The sequence below is a fragment of the Myodes glareolus genome, chromosome 18, assembly GCF_982192425.1.
Source record: "Myodes glareolus chromosome 18, mMyoGla1.1, whole genome shotgun sequence".
Lineage (NCBI taxonomy): Eukaryota > Metazoa > Chordata > Mammalia > Rodentia > Cricetidae > Myodes > Myodes glareolus.
The window spans coordinates 54,032,712-54,048,323 of record NC_142043.1 but is presented as its reverse complement, the minus strand read 5'-3'; the positions used below and the strand labels follow the sequence as shown (position 1 = coordinate 54,048,323).

At 43.7% G+C, this 15,612-nt stretch overlaps 1 protein-coding gene and 1 long non-coding RNA gene across 4 annotated transcripts in view; one reads left to right on the top strand and one right to left on the bottom strand.

Annotated features, from left to right (window-relative positions):
• Positions 1-1,083: 1,083 nt before the first annotated feature.
• Positions 1,084-2,256, bottom strand: LOC146890839 (uncharacterized). Its single transcript, XR_014998468.2, has 2 exons — positions 1,761-2,256; positions 1,084-1,353 (listed from the first exon to the last, which is right to left on the bottom strand). It is a non-coding gene; the product is annotated as an uncharacterized LOC146890839 (long non-coding RNA).
• A 6,565-nt stretch (positions 2,257-8,821) lies between these two features.
• The window catches only part of Cabcoco1 (ciliary associated calcium binding coiled-coil 1), a 96,270-nt gene continuing 89,479 nt past the window's right edge, over positions 8,822-15,612 (top strand). For 2 of the 3 annotated variants that reach the window (XM_048451565.3, XM_085679722.1), the window contains exon 1: positions 8,822-8,950. In XM_048451565.3, the coding sequence (XP_048307522.2) occupies positions 8,876-8,950 (75 nt within the window). In that variant the 5' untranslated portion in view covers positions 8,822-8,875. The remainder of the gene's footprint in view (positions 8,951-15,612) is intronic. The other variant, XM_048451566.3, reaches the window with a different exon arrangement.

Genomic DNA, 15,612 nt, shown 5'->3' with positions numbered 1-15,612 from the left:
CTGCAATGCTGGGTAAATAATTAACTCCTTTAAGCCCGAGCGATCACATCTGTTGTGAGGTTTAAGGAAGATAGGGCACAAAAAAGCAGTTAGCCAGAATGCTGGTTTCGATAACAGAAATGATAAGGTTTATCTAACTGACATTCTTTTTTTTCTGGAAAACTATAGCGTGCCTGAATACCCCAGCCCTGCATTTCTGATGCCCTCGGTGTGTTCTTATTTTTTTTTTCCCAAAGCACTCCCCACTGTCTAAAGAAAACTGCGTTAGTTATCAGTTAGGAGATACAGTTTCCAGTTTTTAAACACACGCATAAGGTACTCAGTTCTTTGTCCATCTCAACTTCCCATGGACAGACAAAATAATAATTAGCAATTCGCTCCCATCTGGAAATGACATCTAGGCTTACAAACTCACACGACAGGAATTTCTAGAAGAGCAGAAGCTTTTGTTGTTGCTGCTGTTGGCTGTCATTTTGGTCTAGTTTTCTGGTCAAGTATTTGTGACCTTATCGTGTAGCCACTAGGGCAGGAGATTTGTTGAACATTTGAGAAGGGCCGTAACCCTGGCTACTGAGGAAGCTGGGGCAGGAAGACTGCATGTTCAAAGACTGTCTGGTCAGCAAAGCAAGTTCACGGACAAGCTTAGCCTGAGAAAATTGAGAACATGCCTTGCCACACATAGTCAGTCATTGTAGATTGTCTCAAATTGTGAAGGTTGTTTCTTTTACTGGTGTTTTGTTCCTAGCAGTCAGTGTAGCTGTATTAATGAGCATTCGCCAGTGGGTATTGGATTAAAATCAAGCCTTAATACTGAGTTTATCTCCCCATTCCTAGAAAAGGCTCAAAACAGTTTTCTTTGCAGCCTTCCAGCGTCGGACCCCAGCCGAGCAGAAGCAGGAAGCTCCCTGGGCATAGAGGGATGGAACCGCTTGTCTCATCCATGTAGAGTCTAGCCGTCTCCTACGTGAAAATGAGAATTGCCCAACAACTGTGTTCACAAGAAAAAATGGACTTTGTTGTCTACTCAAGGGAGGGACACCAGATCTACCAATGGTTTCAGAGGAGACACGAGCTATAGGAAACTAGAGTGTCCAATGCTTTATTGTAAGCTGTTCTTGACTTTCAGACCAAAGACCATGATGTTCCAGAGCCGTGGCTCTCCTGAGACAGGTAACAATGTTATCACATCCCGAGCTGTCACACTTCAGGACTGGGTTGGCCAGGCCAGGGGTACCCACCCGTCCTTTACAATCTCTCCACTCTAGCTGCCTTCTCCAGCTGCTGAAACACAGCTGCGTCAGTCAGCTCTGGACCTGTGGCCATGTCACCGATGGCTATCAGAGGATCGAGTGGCTGAAAGAGACAAAAGACGCTATCTTACTACAGTTCGGAAAAACGATGAAGATCACACACAACCTTCCAACTGATCACTGGCGTGACTTCAGAACAAAACAGAACCTAGCAGAACACCCTAACTCCAAAGCATCAAACTATGGCAGATGTGTTGCCAAAGATCAGTACGGTCTCAGGTCAACTTTGTACTGGTTTCTCAACATCGTTCTCTTCTAACATCTTTCTTTTCTTCATTTATCTTTCTCCCAACTTTCAACTTTGGTGGTTTGCTTTCTTCGCAAACAGTCTAAATTTATATGCTTAGTCTAGCACAATTATTTAAAGATTTGTCTAAGAATAACATCTATATTTCTCAAAAATGAAGAACTGCTATTCCCAAAGGTTACTTTGCTGGTCAAAAACCTCACCTGATAGAAGTTGCTGCTCTACATTGTATCCAAGTCGTTCCTGGATCCTGGTACATTGTATCCAAGTCGTTCCTGGATCCTGGTACATTGTATCCAAGTCGTTCCTGGATCCTGGTACCCACCCAGCCGCAGCATCCCAGGGCACGATGTGGTCTCTGTAAAACTTCAAGTGAGAAAAGAGCTGTCAGTCATCCACTGGCTCTGATCTGGGGCTTGCAAAATATCAGCCAAAGCCCTATCTTCTTTGTGGATCTGGCCTCTCAGCACAGAGAAACAATCAACCGCCACCCTAACAAGAAATCCCCATTGCTGTAAGATAAAATGGGAAATGACGCTAGAAGCAGAATGATAGCAGAAATCTTCAATAAAAGATGCACATCTTCAACATCTGCAGCACCGAGAAGCAGCCCACCTTGAAGACGTCTGAAAATGCATCCTGTCTGGAAAGGATTCACAAGTGTTAAATAAGGATAATACACAGGGTTTGCGATTGTACTGAGCCATGGGGGAAGCCTAACTGCAAGAGTATTTCCTACTGATCGACTAAATTCCTCATCTCTGCTCTTCAAATATTTATTGGGACATACCGCAGACAGTTTGAGAACAATCACTCTTTCAGCCCCAGACTCGAGTATGTGGAATGAAACATGAACGTAAGGTCTAAAAAGACGTCAGAAGACGCTTCCTCTTTCCATGGTGTAAACCTCAGCTCGGCAATCCTCCGCTAGAGCCGAACTCTTTTGAGCTACAAAAGAATTTTCCATCTTCAAAGGTCTCCTAGTAAAACACAAATACTCATTCCCAGTGTGTGTTGAGCCACACTATCTCATATTTTCATTGTTGCTATATACTAGGGTGGCTAGCCTACCAAGAAAAAGATGCTAGATGAGTCAGAATCTACTGTAATAAGCACTAGGGAAGGTGGGGAGAAGAGGAGAGAGGCGTAGAAGGTGAAGTAGAAGGTTCCAGGAAAAAAAAAAGTTCATGTACCCATCTCGGCCCCAGGGTGTTCCACACCGAGATGAGATGAGGCAAGGAGAGGGCCACAGAACCACGGGAGCGCATTCGCAGTCCTTCCGACTGTCCCGTTCACAGCCTTGAGACACAGGGTCAGTTTGCCCAAGCTCTGGGGGGATGCGGTGCCTTCATCTGCTTCAGCGATTCTGGTGAGCGGCGAGCCAGTGAGGTGACTTCACTTTCCCGGCTTCATAAGCACGTGCGCACACCAGAAATGTTTAATAACAGTCGCGTTGTGTATGTGCTGCAGGGATCGGCTCAGGCAATGAATGTTTAGGGAAATTACATGGTAATAGAATTTTTGAGAAGAGGCTTCCTTAGAGATTATCTGCTGGTTCTTGAAACTTTTAAAAGCACTGAATCCTTCCTCGCAGAATTTGCATGAAAGCTATTATGTAAAAACAGATAAAACAAGGACGCCTTTATATATAAAAAATGGAATGAGTTGAGAGGTTTCTTAGAGAAGGGGACAATTTTTGCTCAGTCAAGGCACTCACAGAATTCCCAAGGGGACAGATGAAGAGCAGAATACTATCCTGCTATTAATTTCACGGCACAAAGTCACTTTCAGAGAGTTTTGGAGGAGGGCAAGTAATGAAAATGTTTTGTTTTGTTTTTAGCTATGTGTACAACACATACCTGCCTATTTATGTAAGGCTAGATGCAAATAAGTGCAATGCCTGCAGAGGCCAGAAGAGGGCGCCTGATGCCCTGGAATCGGAGTTAGAGGAGGTTGTGAGGTGCTGAACGTAGGTTCTGGTAACTGAAATCAGGTCCTTGGTTCTGGTAACTGAAGTCAGGTCCTTGGTAAGAGCTTCAAATGGCCCTACTCGCTGAGCCGTCTCTTCAGCCTCTGAAACCATCTGGTCATACTTAGCTCGCTAATTTAAAGAAAAGGGTGAGGCTAGATCTTTTAGGCTAACCCAAACCATGTCCTTTAAAGCCTCCTCAGCTCCTGTTCTGGCAGTTTGGGTCAGTCTGTTTGATGACCCTTCTAGAAAGAAAATATAGGATTTTTTCCCTCTGTCTAAGCATTTTCACATCCTATACATGTAGCTTAGGTTTGTTAACTTGTCTTTGGACCAAGTTATCACTTCCTAAACCCAAATGAGTGGCTGCAAGACAGTCCCCAGCAGCATGGAAACAGGTGAAAGTGAGGTAAGTCTTGATACACAGATGGGAACAATGGAGAGGACTCACTTAGAATTGTGGATTTTAAGCCTAAGCAAACTGGTACCCATTGATCTGTAAACTACAAGCATTCTCACAACAGCCACCCCTGCCAGGTGCAGCCCTTTAGGCTCCTGTGGAATTCTACATCTCAGATCATGGGAGAAGATTTTACCGAGGGGGTCAAAGCATCGAACATCAGGACGAACAAAAGGAGAAGACCGAGGTATGGAGCCTCCTCTGCCTTCCTATCACAGAGAAGATCGTGAGGACCAGAGAACTGCTCTTTTGTCTTCTCCTGTGAAACGTTTAAAAGCGATCTTGTCAATGGGCGGGGGGATGGGGGCACTGGGAGTGGGGGGACTAGAAAGTCTCTTTAGTATCCTAAAGCTGAGTCACTTGTCCAGGACATGAATAACCCAATCTTGTGGACCATCACACTCTTCATGTCTGTCATCAATCACGAGAGTAAGTGAGTTTGGGGACAGCTTCTCCAGCTGAAGAATGGGATGGGACGGGCACAGTCCATAAATTTCCCGAAGCTCACAATGAGTTCCCAGGTCACTTAAAGTCAGTCCCATCAACTGCACAGCAACTGGCCAGCAACAATGGAGGGGAACAAGGCAAACACAGCTGAATTGGTTACTCTACCTGTTGCTGTAGCAAAATGACTGATGGAAACAATTTAAGAAAGAAAGGGTTTCTTTGGGCTTGAGTACAATCTGTCATGGCGAAGCCATGGTGACAGAAATGTAAAGTGGTTGGTCACATTGCAGCCACAGGAAGCAGATATAAGTGAGGTTTAGCTATCCAACATCAAGGTCTCCCCACAGTGGCCCCACCTACACTCTCAAGACTACGGCATAAAGATACTACCACCTTCCAAAACAGTTACCATCAGCTAGGGACCACATACAAGACGCTTTGTAGGGCATGTCCTGTTTGGAGCAAATTATCCATCTTCCTGGTTAAAATTTTAGGAGCTATTCATGCTAATCTGAGCCACAGTTCCAAAAGAAACACAACAAGCAAATGTGATAGCTGAGGTGAGTATACTACAGAGCAATGTATGACGGTGTTGATATTTACAAAGGGTATCAAGAAGGGCTAGGCTAACTCCCGGAAGGAGTCACCATTCTTAAGTCTTAAACGGTAAAGGGAGAAGGGTTAACCACCCTCTGAGAGAGCTATAACCATGCTTCAATATGTTTGGTATAAGGACCCAGCTCTCTGCTCTCTAGCAGGCAGGAACCTGGGAGAATGCTCTGACCTCATTTCTCTACCCTCTAGTGTCCATTTGCTTGGGTTCACATTGGCCAAGCCCAACAATAAGGCAGAAGGCAAGAAGAATGGTAGACACCCACCCCCCCGGGCACCTAGAGAAGTTACATCTCTAGTAGACAAGGCCTAATGAGAAAATCCAGAGTGGGCATGACAGAAAAGGGGGAAATGGCCACACACAACGAATGGCAGAACCTAGGGGCAACCTTTTAGGGCCTAGCTTCAGGAGAGCAAGGGAATTAAGGATTCCCGGACTTGGGGTGGCCAGGGAGAGGTGATGAATGAGAAATTCATCAATTCTCAATACACGGAACAGAAAGAAATGGAACACCTTACAGAACTGTCTCTAAATATCCGAGGGACAGGAAAAGATAATGATTCCTAGTTTATTTTTTAAAAAGGCAGAATCTTTATCTGAAGAGCAGAAGAATTCAGCATAAAGAGAGAATGAAGATGAACAAATTGACTCCACTTGGGAACACAGAGCATTTTGAGTAGGAGCTGTCTATGGGACATGGCTGCCCCAGCCACTGTCAATTATAAATTCTAGAGAATTTCCTGGGTATCGATTCTCAGTTGAAAACTTTAGGAATGAGTGTTTGGACTCTTAAGATACTGTGAATCTCGTTTGTGACATTTTTTTCATCTCTTGTTGAAGAACCTGACTGCTATATTTACCATGAACCAGGGAGAATAGGGTCAAGAAAAGTGAAGCTGAAATGTTTACCTGTGATTAAAAAAAAAAAAAACAAAACAAAAAAAAAAAACAAAAAAAAACCTGCCTGGAGATCTCAGAATCACTGGGATTGCTCACATACTGATGCACCAAACTACCAGAGTTCACCATCAAATTAACCTCTTCCTAAACTCTCATGTGTTTCTCCCATGTTCAAAGGTACACTCTTCTTGAACAGGCAATCTACTCTTGAGTTGGTAACATTCTGGAAATACCCACCGCCACAGGTGTGGAGACTGGAGCGCTTTCACTACAAAGGTCCAACTAAATGATCAACTAACATCGAATCACCCCACATTTGATAAATGTGCCAAAAGTCAGGGAACGTGAAAAATAAGCAAATCACCATAAACTTTAATATCGGTGTTTTCCTTTCCCTTCCAAAACTAAAGCAACCACATGAAGCTAGGAAGTGGCAGTCTGCGGGCTTCACTCAGAAGCCTTTAAGTTCAAGAGAGGCCTGAGCAGGAAGCCTTAGCTCAGCACGCCCTGACGAGATGCCTTCCTCGCTGGCATGTCTCTCCCAAAGAAGCGGGAGACTAATGCCAGCCAAAACCTCTGTAAAAAGAAACCTTCGGACTAACAGGTTTTCAAAACTATTCTATATTGAGAAAAAACGTGCTGCCTCATAAAATTAAACGACTACCCCCAAACTCACTTCCCTATAAATTATAACATTAAATGTATTAAGGTAAAATTGGAATTTCATGTTTCCTGAGGTGGCCCTCTTGTTACTGACTCCATCTTTACTGTAATAGTCCATCCGCTTCCAGAGTCCAAGGCTGGACTAGTGATGAAATCGGCTGTAAAACTGCCAAGGGAAAGGGCAGGACAACTAAGGGCAGCTAAATGCATCTCCTCAAGGAGGAAACCACAACTACTCTTAGGAGAAATAAATGTGTTTGCAGTTTAGCCAGCACTAAACTGCAGGAATGCGCGCCATTCTAACCTCACAGAAGGTGGCTAGCTGCATTCCATTTCTCTGGAGTAAAGATCAAAAGGGAAAAAAGGGGGAAAAAATTAAACACTTTAATGAGTTTGGAAGTTAGTGGCTCATATTAAGTCTGGCAATAACTATGAATTGACTCTAGTCTCACTAATTGAACACATTCTAATACAGTCCTTTTAAAGTGGGGTTGAGCGTCAGAACCATGTTTCTGAGTTTAGACTTTGTAGTGAGAACTCAGTCAGTCCCTTGAAAAGGAAAAATCTCAAGAAAAAAGCAACAAATGACAGCCAGCCTGGAGAGACGGACGGACCATATGCGAATGAAAATAGGGAAGGCTTCTGAACACAGGTGGACCGTGGTAAGATTTGGGTTGTTTAAACAGTGAGAACACTTGAAGGGGAGACACAGTTATGAACCTACATAAATCAACATGGTAAATTTGCCCCGGAATGCAAGAGGAGAGAAGCCTATCATGGTAAACTGGTTGCTTTGTACAGGGTGGATCCAGTCAGGGAAAAGTACCATCCAAACACTAGTACCAAGAACACCAGGAGATGCCAAGACTCCCTGAACTTTTTGTCTTCGTTAGGGTTTCTACGCTGCCACAAAACTCCATGGCCAAAAAGCCAGTTGGGGAGGAAAGGGTTTATGTGGCTTCAACTTCTTTATTGCTGTTCATTTTGAGGGAAGTCAGGACAGGAACTCAAACAGGGCAGGAACCTGGAGGCAGGAGCTGATGCAGAGGCCATAGAGGAATACCACTTATTGGCTTGCATCCCCTGGCTTGCTCAGCCTGCTTTCTTAGAGAACCCAGGACCACCCACCATGGCCTGGTCCTTCTTCCATTGATCACTAATTGAGAAAACGTCTTACTGCTGGATCTCCTGGAGGCATTTCCTCAGCTGAGGCTCCTTCTTCTTTGATGACTCCAGCTTGTGTCAAGTTGACCCCAAACCAGCCAGTCCATTGTGCAATCTCTTTGGAAAGTTTTGAGGCCAACAGTGGTTTTAATTGTGTTTTATGCCTGGAAGAACTGAGCCCAGGGTGTCTGGATTTGACACTAAGTATCTTGCATATCAACCTCCAAGCAGGTAAACGCATGGTGTAGTGCATTCCACAGCCAAAGGAAGTATAGAACAACCAAAGAACCAAAATATGCAGGGTTGGGCTTGTCGCTCTGTGGTTAGAGCGATTGCTTAGCACTCGGGTGACCCTGGGGTCAATCTGTGCATTGCATGATTGCATGAAGTGATGTCATGCCTGCCTGCCCTTGTCCTTGATCATAAGCACTTGGAGGTGGAGGTAGGAGGACCAGGAATTCAAGGTCATCTTCAGCCTGGGTTTCTAAAGACCCTTTCAAAATAAACAAGGTGTGTGTGTGTGTGTGTGTGTGTGTGTGTGTGTGTGTATACACCTTGTTATAATGTATGTATATATATATATATATATGCATGTATGTATGTATTAAGTTATATGTAATATGTGTTGTTTCTGTTTTTTTTGCTATGGAAGTTTCAAACACGTGCAAGAGGAGACAGTATTTTATTTAATAGTATTAACTATACAGCAATACCAATTCCATCCGCCTCCCTCTATATTATGGAGTAAGTTGCAGCCTGCCATCTCCATCACTAGCTAAATATGCATCTCTAAAATTCAGGTCAGCTTTTCCTTCTAAAGAGCACAATGCCATGGTAAGACTTTTAAAGGTTACAATATTGCTTAAGACCAACTATCAATAGCCAAAGCCCCAGTCATTTATCATTTCCCGGATATAGCCAGCCTTCTGCATCAACACTCTGAATTGCTTCTTAAGTAAATTTCTGTTTCCACTGTAATTCGAGCGGCAGGTGGCCTCACCCGGCCCCATGGGTGGGCGGGGCCTGGGCTCTGGTTCCGACTGCGACACTGGGTCCCACCCCGGTTGCCTAGGCGACGAGGGCTGCTTCCTCTAGCGGTAACATGGCAGGGTCGTCGGGAGCGACCCCAGGGGCGATGACCCCAGTGACTCCGGCAGGCAGCACAGCTGACTCTGAGGTATGCACCCCCTTCCTGTCCCGGACTGGGTCCTCGACTAATGCCAAAGTCACTCGTTGTCAAGGCCGCAGTCACCAGGAACGCAGTCACCTGCTAGTGGCCTATTGGCCAGGGGGCGGCTCTGAAACTCATTACACACCCTGGGGGCTTACACTGGAAAGTTCCGTGCTCCCACAGCCTCACAACCATGCAAATAGTCAACTAAAACCAAAAGAAGAAGAAGAAGAAAAAAAAACCAGCAATCTCTGATCTTAAAGGGGACCAGTCCCTTTCTGTAAGTGCCACTGATTGACTATGAAGATCACTCACAACTGATCAAAAGGTTCGGGAAAGGCTGCTGTTGTGATCTCAGCGGCTCGGTTTTAACCTCTGTTGTCACCAGGCCCTTTGCCAGGAGACAGGACCAAAAGACCCTGAAACCCTGAACTGAGAATCTGTTTCCGTTCCGGGCTCCCTGGTTCATCATGAACTTGTCCTTGGGGTGCCAGGGACCCCTTGTGTACACCAAGGTTTGTCCCGTTAAGGCCCCTTCTTAGCACCAAGTCTCAATAGGGGTTGGAGGGGCATTAAGTCATTTTGTCGTAGGCTTAATGTCTTGAAGGTCTATTTTTATTGTATTTTTACTGATTTGTGACTGGGTGGCTGGTTGGGTGGGTAAAAGCCTGAATGCCATTCGTTGTTCAGTGTGGAGGTCAGAGGACCATTTGGTGGTGTCCATGTGGGTCCCCGTGATGAAGCTCAGGTAGTCAGCCTTGGCAGCCAGTGCCGCCGTGCAGTGCTGAGATTTTAACCACAAGCAAATCAGCAAAGCCATGTGTGATATTTTTTTTTGAACGTTTAAATCTCCTCGCGAGTCTATCAAATACTGTTTCTAGGATGTTATTTTTCCTTCCTTTTTTAACAACTCCAAGGACTGAATAATGGAGTGTTAATTAGCATGGTTTTGTTCAGCCTCCGTATTAGTCTAAACAACACCCTTTGTGTAGAAGATAAGTGCTCGGTGCTGTTTCCACAGCCAGGAAGCGCAAAACCAATAATTTCACGCCTTCCTCTCTGACAAGCAAGCTAGTCCCTCTTCCAGGTTCTCCAATACAGCAGGCAGACCGCTAAGCCTCCAGGCTCTCCCATGAGCCTTTCCAAATAAAATTAGCATATGTTAAATGCACATTTTGACATGATAAACTGGGTTCCAAGCCCATCCCTCCCTTGTGATCGCTAATGTAAGTTAACGTAATTTTAAAACCAGCACAGGACTCTTTCCTATTCAATTTTGTGTCATTTGAACATATACAAGAATGTCTAAGACTGTATAGACTCCTTGAACACACACGAACTTACCAGTGGATGTAACGCCCTCTCTAAAACTAGCTAGTAGTTTCAAGTTTAATGAATCGGTATTTAAGAATATGTGTATGTGTGTGTACGTGTGTGTGTGTGTGTGTGTGTGTACATATTTCAATTTTTATTAACTCAATTGTTTAATTATTAAGTAACTGAAGAAATCCAGTTGCAACATGGACCCACTTAGCAGTACTCCTTGGCTAACAGTTAACACACGGAGTGGTGGACTCTCCATATTTTCACCCTATGAAACAGTTGTAGGACCTGCCATCTGGGCTGTCTAGGGACTTTGAGGTTAGAAAGAAAACACAGCAAAAGATACCTTTATACTCCATACCTAAGGCTGCTGAGGGAAAGACCCTTGGGTCAGATTTCCTATAGAGCTGACCCCTCACGGTTACCCGCGTTAGGCTTTCTTTTCTGGTAAATTCTGAATCTAAACTGAATCAGACAGAAGACCATCTAGTCATCTGAAGCATGCAAGAATGAAATATTTTTTGGGAGGGGGGGGCAAGTCAATCAGACATAAAATGTAAGAGCCGAACGCCCATGGTTCCCCATGTGTTGGCGATGGACGACATCTAGAATAAAAACAGGTGACCCAGTCACACAGGAGGCACTCAAGCAATGATTGCAGCACATTAAAGCTACAGGCAGCCTGCCATGCGCCAGATGAGGTGGTCTCCCAGACTGCAGTCTATGCTGAGCAGCGGACATGGGGCACAGAACCAGGGAAGCAGACTTTGTGATGCTTCCCTGAGCTCTGTTTGCCAGCTTTCCAACTATGAGGTCCAGTTTCCTCTGTGATCTGGGGCAAAAGACCTCCTTTTGAAATACAAGACTAAACTTTCAGCCTTTACTTGTATGACTGTACAAGGACGAAAGGAAACAAATAACAAAACTCAAAAGGAAAGGTTCTCTATGTATAGACCTGTGTGGAAATAGTTTATAAATAAATATCTGATTCAAATTCTACAGCCTCCTGGCCAGGTGGTTCATAAATTGACTTGCTTAGTCACTTCAAAAAGGTTAATTGATTGGTATTCTTCAAAGTAATATGATTTAGCTCACACCAGAGAACTAAAGGGAATGAACATGCTTCTGTCCCAATCACCTTTGCTGAATATGATTTTTTTTCATACTTATTTGTTTGTTTGTTTGTTTAACTTGTCAAGGCAGGGTTTCTCTGTGTAGTAATCCTGGCTGTCCTGCAGCTCTCTTTGTAGACCAGGCTGGCCTTGAACTCACAGAGATCCACCTGCCTTTACCTCCCAAGTGCTGGGATTAAAGGCATGCACCGCCAAGCCTGGCTCTGAATGTGATTCTTAATGTGTCCTAAACGGGTTGTGAACCCCACTGCGTCTGGGAATCCACTAGGATGCAGACATTACCTTATAAAGAAAGACACTGATGTTGACCGCAGAGACCATCAACATGTCCGTCTACACTAGGTGGTCCTCTGAGATGTTAAAAAACACATCCTATTGATAACGAGAAAACTCGGGCCCAACTTAAAGAGCTAACCTCTAAATTTCTGCATTCTTAGTATCATCCCAGAAGTTAATGTGTGGGGCAGGGTGTCTTACTAGGATGTGGATCTCATCAGTTCCCCAAGACCAAACCTCCCTACTGTTGGGACCCTTTAATACAGTTCCTCATGTTGTGGTAATCCCCTCAACCATGAAATTATTTTCGTTGCTACTTCATAACTGCAATTTTGCTACTGTTGTCAATCTTCATGTAAATACTTTTGGAGCTGGAAGTCTGTCAAGGAGGTCGAGACCTCAAGGCTGAGAACTGTTGTTCTAGACTCTCTGACTGTGGAGCTCCAGAGATCTGCCCATCTCGAACACGGGGGCTGTTAAAGCATACCTCCTTGCTGGCTTTTCATGTGAGTTTTGGGAATCTAAACTCAGGGCGTGGTAACTGTGTGGCAGGTACTTTACCCATCTCCCTAGCGCTTCAGCTGTCCACAATGTTATATCTTTTCTGTATTCTGCCTTTATATCTAGTTTGCGATGGTCCCTTAACTTCTTTCATCTGTCTGTATCCTCCCCTAAGAACACAAAAGTTACCCTGTAAAGTTCTAGGGAAAACCCCACTGGGGTTCAGAATTGTCTTTGCATTACATTCATTGTGTGAGAGGAATTGCATTTCTTGAATTTAAAGGAGCTTCTAATAAATTTCTTTTATCGTTTTTGTCATCCTTCAAGTTCTGACAAAGTTTTAGGATTTGGTTATAATTCTTATGCCTTTATTATATTCAGAACAAAGTATAATTTAATCAAGTTTTGGGGCATTTCCATTTCTAATTAGTTTCTCAAGAAGAGAAAAGAAACTGGCTTTGTGTATTTATACTATGTATAGCCATTTTACCCAGTTTCGGAGCTGGATGTTAGTACAATGTCAGCCTTCTTAAGGACACTATGATGTAATCTTCAAATAAAGGCCGTTTTGTTCCTTTGTGTCTACTGCTTAAGCCGCCGATTTCGTTTTCTTATCTTCTAACTGTAATAGAGGAGAAAGACTCCCACATTGACTTGCACTAAGGTTGCTAGTTGGGGCCTCATCTCCAGTTCTTGGTTCTAAAACATTGACTACTACCGCACCGTTTCGCACGATGGTGGCTGTTGGTTTTGGAGACAATCTGTCTAGCTCAGTTTTCTTTTTCCATTTATATTCCCATTTATATTGCTGCTGAGTTTAGGAAGGTACCTGCTGGGTCTTTATGTAACAGGCACAGAATGCGTGTTGAATTCGCTCAAAAACTCACGGCCCCTCTTGCAGTGATGGTTCTGTCCGGGTGATGGGCCATTATCCTTGAATCACAGTGGGACTCACGTTCGTAAGATCTAATTTGAACTCTGACCACAGCCCAAGTTCATTAGTGATTTGAGTTTCTATGTTCTCTTATTCTCCTTGTGCTTCTTTGGCTTCTATGCACATTCTAGATGGGCGGCTTTTTAAAAGACTGAACTGAACTCTGTCTTTTCCTTTCTTTTTTGGGGGGCAGGGGAAGATGTTGGTGTTTTGAGACAAGGTTTCTCTGTGTAGCCCTGGCTGTCCTGGAACTCACTCTGTAGTACAGGCCCGGCCTCAAACTCACAGAGCTCCACCTGCCTCTGCCTCGAGAGTACTGGGATCAAAGGCGTGTGCCGCCCGTGCCCAACCAAAACCAAACCAAACCAAACCAAACCTGAATTCTTGATAGCCTAAAATTGTTAACCTAGATTTTGATTAAATTTAGAACTTCAGGGATAATACTACACGGGCAAATTGACTTTGCAAAAGGTAGAATCCAGTTTGGATCCTGTTTGGTCAAATCAATTTTCTCCCTTTGGCCCGCTAAGTTTTAACAATTTATATCTTCCTAGGAAATCATCTGTTTCCTGGTATTCTCTAACGTTCTGTCCCCTGCTGTGGCAGACACTCACTTCCTTTATCCTCTAATCGTTCCAGAGAGCCGCCTTTCTAGTCACACTTTTAAGTAGCTAACTATTTTACTTGTTTTTTATTCCCTTAATTACATTTTTTTTCTTTTAAAAATAATTGGTTTCTGAGACCTGTAGGAAGATTATGATGAGGGAGGCGAGGCCCTGTCCGGCTTAGCGTCTAAGATGTGCTAGTACCTTGTCGATCCAGACAGGCGATGGTTCAAAGGAATACACTTGATAAAATCAAAGTGGGTGCAAGAAATAATGGAATGGATCAAATTTTAAAATAAAGACAGCGTCAATATCCCTGATTTCTCTTTTGCCTCTGACTTCAATACAGTTTAGGACAGCACTGTTCCTAAATTTATTTATGTTTAGGTTTGAGGAGGGAAAAACCCTTTCAAAATATGGCATTGGTGGACAAGCTCATGTTTCTTCTGATGAGGAAAACACTCTTTCCTAATCAGACAAATCTGCTGTCTTTCCTCTAACAAAGCTTCTTAGAGGCTCTCCTACATGAAGCACTACTGGTGCAGACATGGTCCTAAAAGCCCCGTGTTCTAGGAAGAAAGCGTGTTTACAAGTGTGGAGTGTTCCGAAGAGAAATCAGACAAAAGATTATCTAGTAAATAACAGGAGGCTTGAAATGTTGTTTTTGGAATAGATGCTAAAATCCAGGAGGAGGCAGGACTCAGTGAGCTAACAGGGCAGCTGTGTAGCCGCAGAGGTGCCAAGCAGGAGACAGGGCAACATCGAAAGCCCAGAGACAGGTGGGCAGTTTTAGCCTGTTATGAATTGTCGTTATATCTGTATGGCGTAGAGTTCAGAACATACGCACTGAAAGATCAAATGCTTTTAGTCACTTAATATACTTTCAAGTGCAAGGCAGCATAGAAATTAAAAAGGGAAGAAAGAAAGGAGGGGGAAGAAGGTTTCATTTAAGGTAGGCGCAGAAATATGCATTTTTCAAAACGCCGCTATTCCTAATGCTAATACTAATAAAAGAGGCAAGCTCTTTTATGCTGAAAAATGATTTTCTTAAACCCCCAAATTTTACTAAAAACCGTGGTGCTGATGTTGAGCATCGCTGCCAGAGCTCAGACTGTCACAGCCCTGATGATATTAGATTCCCTTTCATGGAGTTCTGTGTGATCTGATTCTTTTCTATCCAGAATTTTTCTTGTCAAGTAAATTGATCTGTATGTCAGTATCGTTCACGTTCCATGTACTACTTTCTCACTCCGACTTATCGTGCGGTCCTTGGAGTACCCAAACATTAAAAAAAAAATGATCTTTTAAAGTCTGAATCCAAACTTGAGATCAAACGAGTTGTCTTGCATTTGTAAAATTAATCAGCAGTCCAACCACGACCTTATGTGCAGCTCCTCTAAGCTCCCAGTTCTTCAACACGCTCTGAGCAGCCGCACTGTCATGGGACGAAGATAAAACTCAGCCATCCCTTAGCAACCCATATTGACTCAGCGGAGTTTGCAAAATGCCAAACAGAAAGGAAGACAAACACGTGTCTGAGGCACTCAAAACCTAAAAGGATTGTCAGTAGAGGAACAAGTGCAATTTAGTGCTAATAAGGGGAGTGCGTAGCCAAAACACACTTAAGCAAACAGAACACTGTGTCCCTGCCTAAAATGCTGTCTTCTACACGAATCCATCCATTTCATTGGATTTAGAAGTACCTGAGAGGCCAGCATGTGCAAAGTATATATGCTAGATGCTAAAATAACACATCTAATCAATCCTATGACCTACTTGAGTTGAATTTGCTCATCCTATAATAATCGTGTGGCAGCAGCCAGTCTATTAGGAAGCTATAAACACTGAACCAACAGCGATCGTGTTAGCTTTGAAATTTTCCCTTAGGAAGTAGTG